Source organism: Plecotus auritus, assembly GCF_963455305.1.
Source record: "Plecotus auritus genome assembly, chromosome: 7".
NCBI lineage: Eukaryota > Metazoa > Chordata > Mammalia > Chiroptera > Vespertilionidae > Plecotus > Plecotus auritus.
The window spans coordinates 71138605-71148345 of NC_137774.1; the positions used below are offsets into that span (position 1 = coordinate 71138605).

The following is a 9741-nucleotide window of genomic DNA, read 5'->3' on the forward strand; positions in this document are numbered from 1 at the left end:
AGATACCCAATAAACAAATAAAGATGACCTGAGAGGCAGGGGAGTAAGCCTTTATACCGCCTGGCAGGACATGGTCTTGTTCTGACCATTCAGTTTGCACAGTGGGCACAGTAAGGGTCAAGTGCAATATCGGATAATTCGAACTTTTGTTTTTTAACACCTTAAGTGTTTCAAAGTCTTCCTCTTGGAACAAACCAATTTATGATGAGGAAAAATAGTTTTTTCCATAGTATCAAATATAGCAGCAGCAAATGAGATCTATGTTTCCAGTCAGGCAGAACTAGAAGTTCCTGGGAATATAAAGGTGATAAAACATCTTCCTCATATATGTCTATGTGCAGGAGCAACCCAACTGACCAGTGTTCTCTTGTTTGATTTTGGAGGTGTGACTTTGAAAACGAAACCAATTAAGATCTTAGGCAGCCACATGTCCCTCACAATCATAGCTATCTTTGGGGCCAAGAGACAGGAAGAAAGCAATGAACCCAACATTCAATCTGCATTCTAATCCTAGATTTATTCAACACAATTCTTTTACTCTACACAACAAAGTATAAACACATTATCTAAAATGCTACAAAGTTACAAAAAATTCAAAACAGAAAATTCATAGTACTGACTGTACAATAATAGCTGAAAAAGCAATGTACACATTGTCAAGGTAACCCCAAAAACCACCACGAAGGGGGAGAAGGTCTGTGATGACCTTGCAGAGCTCTCAATTTGCCCACCAATTTTAGAGAAAAAGGAGATGTGCCATAAGGATGTATGTACATGAGTACATGTGAAAACAACCATTTACAGCAACTAACATGGGATGTTTCTCTAGAGGTCAGAACTCAAGCAGGGGAGCACAGCCAGATTAATAGGAACAGCAGCTGCACAAAAGCATGCCCTTTCCTGAAGGATCCTCAGGCTACTAGACAGGCCCTAGGTCATCTATGGAATGGAAACATGTGCTCCCAGGCGGGGCGGCACTGCCACCTGGAACCCTGCTCTGTTCCTGTTGGCTCTGCCACTAAACTGACTCTCAGAGACTGGAAATGTGGGAACTTTCTAGCTATGAAACTGGAGAGCATCTTCATAGGCACAACCCCAAATCAACAACACTTCTGTAGCCAAACTTGGCCTTCAGAGGAAACGTCTCAATGCTCCTTTGGAAGCCTGCCCCTGAGTGAGGATTTGTTTCCTACTGACTGTCCTTCAGCTAGAAAAGTGACAGAACTGAGTTGGTTGGGATATAAGTTTTGGGGCAGAGCTTCGGTGGCTTGCTTATCGGGAGGAATTGGAGCTGGAGCGGCTTCTGTGGCGGCGGCGGCCAGGGGAGCGGGATCGCCGACGCACGGGGGACCTGCGCCGCGGGGAGCGTGACCTGTGGGAAGAGGAAAAACATAGACATTGAAGCACACGCCATGGAAGCAGCTCTGCATCTTGGATGCTGGCTTCTTTTTGAAACAATTCTGTACAGTTTCCTGGTTCAACACTCCCGAGTCAGGATAGCTTGCAAAGGAAAGATGTTCTGGAGTTTTGGTGCAATCTGCAAGGGCCACACCTTCTGGTGTTCTCTTTCCCTTTCCCCTGCTGTAATGAACATGAGCTTTGAAGGCGCATCACGGTGTGTGTGCACTTGTGCATGAGTACATGTGGGGCTGAATAAAATCCCAAAGTCATTACTGTCACATTGTGGTGTAAATAAAACAAACCCAAACTGGCCCCAGTCTTCTGTGAAACCTCAAACTGACTTACCTTCTCCTCATTCGTGGGGGTGACCGACGCCACATGGGAGGTGGTGGTAGCATTCTCCTGGGAGGGCTGAATCGCCTGGGGGGTGGCCTAGGCCAGGGGGCCAGCACAGCAGTGGCGGTGATTTCCTGGCCATCAATTTGTCCTGTTGAAAAAAGGATCAAGTCACAAAAGATCTAACATGCCCCTTATCATGTCAGATGTAGGCATACCATGGAAAGCAAGATAAATGGGCCCTGGGAATAAGGACAAACTCAACTCCTCACAGAAATAACCACATAATTACTATCATTGAAGGTTTCATTAAAGAAAACTGTAAGTGGGCATAGAACATTACTAGGGACTCAATCTTGATGCACTGGGATGGCCTCCCAGGGTCAACATCTAAAGAATATGCTGGAATCTGCAAAACTGAGGGGAAGAGTGTGCCGGCCCTGAGCAGGACCATGGGATTAGCACTTGAGCTTCCTTCTCAAGAACAATGGGAAGGGGATAGGCAAGAGAAGGGAGACCCACGAGGGGGTTTCACAAGAACTGAGATAGGGTGAAAACTAAGAACACAAGGGATAACTGGGACATAAAATCACCAGAACCAGGTTTTGAATGCATTACCTGAGAAGTAGGGCTCAGGAGGAAGAACACCTCAGGAGTGAGGGGACAAAATGAAATGAGGTTCAGGAGATGCCAAGTCTGCCCTAAGAGTTTGGAAAAGTGCTCACAGGGAGGCAGCTTAGGAAGGAGGCCAGAGGAGCCTGCAGGGATTCAGTGAAAGACCAAAGGACACTGAGCCACAGACCCAGGAACCTCAGGGAAGCATACACTGCAACCTCAGTCTAGGAATTGCCCAGGGAACCAAGCACAGCTCCTGTGTGTCCCCCCACGGGGTAGAGGACTCTTTTATCTTCTCAGCTCCAACCTTTAAGGAAATTTCAAAGGCATGGAGGGGTAACTGAGGCATGAGGAACTGTGTTCAGAAGAGACTCGAAAGGCTTAAGTATTTGCAGCGCCCTGGCACTACCAAAGCCAGCCTGTTACAGAATTCATGGCACTGATTATAAAATAGAGACAAATACACCTCATGGCCAGCTGCCAGTAAAGGCCAAGCCTTTCACTTTCCTTCTGGAGATAATGTAGACTTGTTCCATTCAATGGTGCATAGCACAATATGGGAAAACACAAAAGTCCACCAGAATCTTAAAAGAAAATGTGGAATGTTTATAAATCAGGTACACCTTGGATGTGTCCAAGTCTCTTGAATTTTTAGCAAGTGTACAGATTGTCAAACATGACTGACAACCTCTAATACGAAGGTGTAACTCACAAAGCCAAAAGCTGATGCATGCAAAGTGATGAAATGTAGTTTATTCTGAACTAAACTACTCCCTAAAACAGTTCAAAGGGATTTAAATAAATTGAAAAGGAGTCAGTGAGCTGGGGCAGAGACAAATTACACATTCCTTAAAGACAAAATGAAAACTGGCCACCTGAAACTATTCACAAATGTTTAAACGTTAAGATCATTCTGCTCAATACCAAATGGCTGCAAATAGCATAAACAGTTAAAATACAAGCTTTTAGAAAATGGGTTAAATTTGTGAATTCAGAAAATTTTAAAAAATCCCCAAAATGCTGAAATGTTACCAAAATAGAAAAATGATTCTCAGAGAGGATTAAAGGAAACGTTCCCATACAAAAGTCAAATGGCTCCATTATATCCATAATCTATTCTTTGTAAAAACAAAAAAACACCCACACAAAACTCACACCATTCAATCTAAAGAAAAATTCTTAAAATGCTAATATATTCGCCGAAACCGGTTTGGCTCAGTGGATAGAGCGTCGGCCTGCGGACTTAAAGGTCCTGGGTTCGATTCCGGTCAAGGGCATGTACCTTGGTTGCGGGCACATCCCCAGTGGGAGGTGTGCAGGAGGCAGCTGATCGATGTTTCTCTCTCATCGATATTTCTAGCTCTCTATCCCTCTCCTTTCCTCTCTGTGAAATATCAATAAAATATATTAAAAAAAAAAAAAAGCTAATATATTCATGTCTGCTATTTTTTTTTTCAATAATGTTCCATAAACATGTTTTTGGTAAAACCACACCCACTAATAAGAATTAAAATCCTGAAAGAGCTCCAGGGAGATTTTGATGTGTAGCCAGGTTGGAAATTGGTTCTAAAGGTCCCTATATGTGGTGGGTAGCCGGTCTTGGATAGGAGACAGAGAAGGGAGTCCAGGAACGCTGGTAGGGCCACCCACACCCACCTCCATCCATGTGCTTCAGCGCCTTCTCAGCTTCATCTGGATTCTCAAACTCCACGTATGCATAGCCTTTAGATAGATGGGGGTGCATCCTTTCTACAGGCATGTCAATCATTTTAATTTTCCCATAGGTAGAGAATATCTCCATGATGTGATCCTAAAGGGAAAGAAGCGTCACTAATGCTTAAGCACCAGTCACTTGTATTAGAGTGAAAGAGAACTGCCCGGCCTTGGTGGCTCAGTGGTTGAGCGTCGACCTACTGAACCAGGAGGTCACGGTTCAATTTGTGGTCAGGGCACATGCCCAGGTAGCGGGCTCGATCCCCAGTGTGGGGCATGCAGGAGGCAGCAGATCAATGATTCTCTTTCATTATTGATGTGTCCATCTTGCCCTTCCTCTCCGAAATCATTAATAAAAACAAACAACACACACACACACACACACGAGAATTCACCACATAACAACTACAACCTTGTCATTTGGGGGTAAATCTAGTCTTTCTCTCACACACTCACACTCCATTAAAATGAATTAATCAGTGCACTATTTGAATCATGTACCATCCATCACACAAGTGACTCCAAAAGGCTACATCCAAAGATAACATCCCAGATCCACTAGATTTGGGATTCCTCACCTTGGTCACATTCCTGGTGAGCCTACCAATGTGTACTTTGGTGGGTTTAGGGGAAGGGCTCCGCCTTTTCCTTTCCTTTTCGTCTCTTTTGGGTGGTTTGGATCTGATTGAAAAAAAACAAAAACAAAAACAAAAAACAACAAAATACCAAAACAATCAATTTCTGTCAAATCAAAGTTATGTTGTTGTTGAGATGTTAACTGCTAGTGTGAGTTTTTAAATAAGGAAGCCTTCCCTACTAGTTCATACATATTATCCCTGTCTTAGAAATACTACTAGGACAGAAAGACTCCTTTTGGGTCACTTTTAGAATAATTACAGTAACTTTATAGTCCCCCCCTTTTAAACTTAAAATGTTTAGAGATAAGTCACAAGTCTGGTGAGAAATGGTGTTGGAGGGGAGCTTACTTGGAGCGGGACCGCCGCCTGTTGTCATGTCTGCGCCGAGAAGGACTCGGAGAGCCGGAGGAGCTGCTGGAACTGGAGCTTCGGGATGTGCTGGAACTTCCTGAGCGGCTTGATGCTGATGAAGAGCTAGAGCCACTGCTTGAGCCAGTGCTAGTACTGGAGCCAGAGCTGGAGGTAGAGCTGGACCGAGACCTGAGGAGTAAGATGGCAGAGCGGGGTGTTACAGACAACAGGTGGGAGCAATGTTTCTTCACAGCACAAACAAGCCTGCAACATGCTCCCAAGAGTAAATAGCTGTTCTCAGTTTTCCAAGTGGCCCTACGTTCCCCAGCGGGGAAAACATTTACCACCTCACACTCAAGCCAAAACCCTCAGTGGGAACAGGAAACAGCATTCACATTGTGCAGTGACAAAAAAGGAAGAATGGGCTGCTTCCTACTGACACAGAAGCCCTGTCTACTGAAAGGTAAAGAAGGAGCTTGGCAAATCAGAGCCATCAATTCAGCTTGAAAGGTAACTACTGACTGACCAACTGAGGCTGGTTTTCAATGGAAGAAAAAAGTTCTGGGCTTGGGCAATACAATTACAACTCCGAATAAAAAGCACTTTAGAGAAAAATATACCCCAAGATGTCTCATTCCTCAACATCTCAAGGAAAGAAAAACCAGACACCAACTTCCTATACATAACCAGAGCAAACCCCAAACCAGTTGGCCACAATTAGAATGCCAATTAACAATCTGAGTGTGATTTATTTATAAATAATAAAAAAGACAGAGCACTCTCTGGGCTCTTCAGGAGGGAAGTGAGGCCTCTTAACACTATCCTGTCAGCCCCACCTGGTGCTGCTGCTACCGCTGGAAGCGCTGCGCCTCTTTCGAGTTTTATCCCTGCCACGATCCTTCTCACTTGACTCCTTGGTGGCCCCTTTATCTTTAGAGCGATCCTTGGACTTCTCATCAGAACGGTCTTTGCGTTTGGTAGGAGAAGGAGCCCTGGATGGTGAAGAAGAGTGTGAGATTGCATGCCCCTTTGATCGAACCCAGAAACAACAGCACAACCCAAAAGAGGGGATCCATGCGGCTATATCCCAGGCCATCATAGACCAAAAATGATCTATGGCTTCGGTCACTTTCACCATACAATGTAAGACATTTCCAATCTTCCCATTTCTCAGAATCCCTAGCAACAAGCACCCCCAAAGTAGCACTAGAAAAATCTGACAGAAGAATTACCTAGTGCTGGACTTTTTATTATTTTCTTTGACTCCTAGCAAGCTCTTCTTTTTCACTCCTGATAAATCCATTCTCCCCTTCTGAGGTGTTCAAAGCAGCAATGGCGGCCTCACTTATCTGAACTCTCACTTCTAACTTGAGTCAGAGAAACGATCCCTAATCGATTGCAATTTACGCCAAAGTGCAGCCTAATAACAAGATAAAAGGATTTACAGAGTGAACAAATTGACAAGGCAACAAATCTACTTTGCAGCCAAAAGTTGAGCACACAAGATGGTGGCAAGGAACACAGCAGCGAGTGTCCACAAAGCCAGGAACACCTGGGGACCACTTCCTCAGGGAAGATCCCATCTTCACAGGACACACAGTAGAATCGTCACCTCAGCTTGTCTTTTCTTAAGGAAATGATGGTGATGCTGGTCACTGCTATTTTACAGATGGCACAATACCCGTTTTTCACTTGTAAATTTGACGATAAGTCCTTTACAATTCCACAGAAATACTACAGCACATTTGCATGCAGAATAGAGAAAAACCTAAGTGAATGTGAGGCTCTCCTGATAGGTTTAGATCTTGTTTTATTGCTCTAATTTCCTTATAGGGTACTTTGGATATATGATATTACTGGAAGCAAAAACTACTTCAAAAGTTACTGGTACTGGCATCAAAACAGAGTGGCTCAATTGGTTGAGCATTGTCCTGTATACCAAAAGGCTGCCAGTTTGATTCCTGGTCTGGGTACACACCTGGGTTGTGGATTAGATCCTGGGGGGGGGGGGCATGTATAGAAGGCAATTGATTGATGTCTCTTTCTCCCTCTCTCTCAAATATGTCCTCAGATGAGGTTTAAAAAAAAAGTTTACTACCCACACACAGATAAATTATCCCATAAGAACGTTTTAAAAGCAATGAAACAACACGTTAAAGAGTAGTCATTGTAACTACTGAACTTTAGTTCATATATGATAAAGCAAATATTGCAGAAATTCGACTAATAAAATCTAGGTGGTGGTAATGTGAGTATTCACTGCACAATTCTTTCAACCTTTCTGTATGTTTATATTCTTTTTTTAAATATATTTTTTTATTGATATTTCACAGAGAGGAAGGGAGAGGGATAGAGAGCTAGAAACATCAATGAGAGAGAAACATTGATCAGCTGCCTCCTGCACACCTCCTACTGAGGATGTGCCCGCAACCAAGGTACATGCCCTTGACCGGAATCGAACCCGGGACCTTTCAGTCCGCAGGCCGACGCTCTATCCACTGAGCCAAACCGGTTTCGGCTGTTTATATTCTTTAAAAAATAAAATGCTTGGGGATGGGAAGTAGACATTGGAATTGGACGAGATATCACAGGTTAAGTACGTGCTCAATAAATGGTCATTAGTAAATTTTACTCAAGAACAAACTGCTAATTCATTATGTGTCCTATTTCCTGGGGACTGCTGCCTCAGTAATTCCCGTGAGGTTTTGTAAAGTTTGCTTGAGTTGTAAGCAAAGATCTCAGGATGTCAGTCTTAACTACTTCTGTCCCACCTTTTTCAATAGCCTGTAAGTAAAATGGACATAGCACACCCTTTGGGATTCTGTTTCCGTGTGTGAAGGGGGTGTCTAAAATGTGAATAATGGTATGGTTAACAAAGGGCCTGGCCTTAAACAATCAAATGAGTGCTCCTCTTTTCTTGGGCTGTAAAATCTTTAATGTTTTGCCTTAAAATATTAACATACTATAGACACCGAGCTGGCAATACCAGATAAGGTTAGTGTCCTTGGACAATCAGTGATTATGGTTAAAACTCTGGAGTCAGCTTGCTTGAGTTAGCTTTGCTGTGTAACCTTGCATAAGTCACTTAACCTTTCTGGGCCTCAATGTCTCACCAGTATTATGGTGACAATTACAGTTCCTATACCTCATAGTTATCAAGGACAACAATCAAATTAACTCATGAAAAAGACTGGGCATCTAGTTAAGGCTCAGTAAGGGCTGTTCATGTTTGGAGGCTCTTTTCCCATATAAACCCTTGTCCCCCAAGTGACATATCCCTGATGCTCAATAAGTGGTCCCTGAACAGCCCCCATTAGGATCACTAGGAGCAGCACTGTCCAATAGAGTTCCAAACATCCTAAAATTTTCTAGTAGCCACATTACAAAAAGTAGAAGTTAACAAGTATTACCTTTTCAACAATCAGTATAAAATCTTATTAGTAAAACATTTAACACCCCCTATTAAGTCTAAAAACACCTCAATTTGGTATAATTGTATTTCAAGTGCTCAATAGCCCTATGTGGCCAATGGCTACCTACACTGACTTAGAATACAGATTCCTGGACTCCATCCCAGTTCTAAAGATCTACTGGAATGTACTTTGTGAAAACAAGCACCACCAATTATTCTTAAACACTAAAAATTAAGAACCACAGAGTAAATGAACTCTTTGTTGGGTGTGGCCGAACGCTAAAAAGCAAAGGTTGAGGTTCTTTGCTCACACAAGTTCGGGTTAACAGCACAGGACTTGGTTACCTCCCCCATCCTCCGGAAAAGGTGCGCGTCCAACAGTCAGAGAGAGGAGAGAACAATTAGTTAAATCTCGAGCAGATGGCGTTCAGCTCAAATCTTCAGAGAACCTTCCCCATTTAAAAGTACATTTTAGGCACAATTCATGCAAAGTAACAAAGAGAGAAAAAGCCACGTATCTCCTCCATTGATTTTAGCCTTCCCTTCTGGGTTAAGCCGTCAATCTGAGCTCCGTGATCTCAGGGGCCGTATCCCCAAGGGCTAGCACCGAGAATGGCACACAGGGGCTCAGTAAACATTCGTGGAGTAAATGTTTGAATTAATGGCCCCGAAGGGAGGATTAGTCGGCATCTATCCCACAAAGCAACTCCGCACCCACCGGGCACGGGCTTCGCACGCGACCTCGCCGCACCCGTTCACTCACAACTCCCCAGTCCAGGCGCCGAACCGCGAGCGCTTCCAGGGCAGGGCCCGGCGTTGCAGGCCTGGATCTCCAGCCCGGCGAGAGGGTCCTGAGGGCAGAGGCCACGCTCGCGGTTGTTCCGAGTCCGGTGGGCCTAGCTGGGCCTGCCGCAGAGGGGACGATGCAAGGCCGCCCTTCCGCCCGCCGCGGCTCCAACTACTTCCGGGCCGCGGCCTCGAACCCTCCCACTCCGTCCACCCCGGGCCACACTTTCTTCTTAGTCCCCGCGCTTGCACCGCCAGGCCTCCGTCCTCACCGTGGGGTCGAGGAGCGCGCCGGCTCCAAGATGCGTCCCGCTAATAGCGGGGCGCGCCCCCCCGAAGGTCGGATGGGGTCGGATTCCCCCACTTACATCTTCCCGCCACCGCGACTTCGTCCCGCTCTCCTCAGCCGCTGAGGTCGGCGACGCTCAGTTGTCAGGCTTAGGGAGCGGGAAGACGCCGTTCGGCGCGCAGCGATGACGTAAGCCTCTC

General features: G+C 45.0%; 1 protein-coding gene across 12 annotated transcripts; it reads right to left on the reverse strand.

The window, feature by feature from the left end:
* Positions 1-492: 492 nt before the first annotated feature.
* RNPS1 (RNA binding protein with serine rich domain 1) lies at positions 493-9741 on the reverse strand. 12 transcript variants are annotated; one of them, XM_080679950.1, is made up of 10 exons: positions 9621-9721; positions 9230-9372; positions 8778-8821; positions 6287-6474; positions 5891-6046; positions 5052-5243; positions 4644-4746; positions 4009-4162; positions 1747-1888; positions 494-1372 (listed from the first exon to the last, which is right to left on the reverse strand). In XM_080679950.1, the coding sequence occupies exons 4-10, from the start codon at positions 6355-6357 to the stop codon at positions 1273-1275; spliced, it is 918 nt and encodes a 305-aa protein (XP_080536076.1). In that variant the 5' UTR covers positions 6358-6474; positions 8778-8821; positions 9230-9372; positions 9621-9721; the 3' UTR covers positions 494-1272. The 12 variants fall into 12 exon arrangements, with proteins under 12 accessions (XP_080536077.1, XP_080536076.1, XP_080536070.1 ...); XM_080679951.1 differs by lacking the exon at positions 8778-8821 and having other exon boundaries at positions 493-1372; XM_080679944.1 differs by lacking the exon at positions 8778-8821 and having other exon boundaries at positions 9230-9317.

What these genes read in the sequence shown, in the direction of transcription:
- RNPS1 (XM_080679951.1), bottom strand. Translation starts at nt 6,357, where the DNA reads ATGGATTTATCAGGAGTGAAAAAGAAGAGCTTGCTAGGAGTCAAAGAA. An exon ending in AGGCGGCGGTCCCGCTCCAA is followed by an intron (nt 4,747 to 5,051) that starts GTAAGCTCCCCT and finishes TTTTTCAATCAG; the next exon opens with ATCCAAACCACCCAAAAGAG. An exon ending in GCTGAAGCACATGGATGGAG is followed by an intron (nt 1,889 to 4,008) that starts GTGGGTGTGGGT and finishes TTTTTTCAACAG; the next exon opens with GACAAATTGATGGCCAGGAA.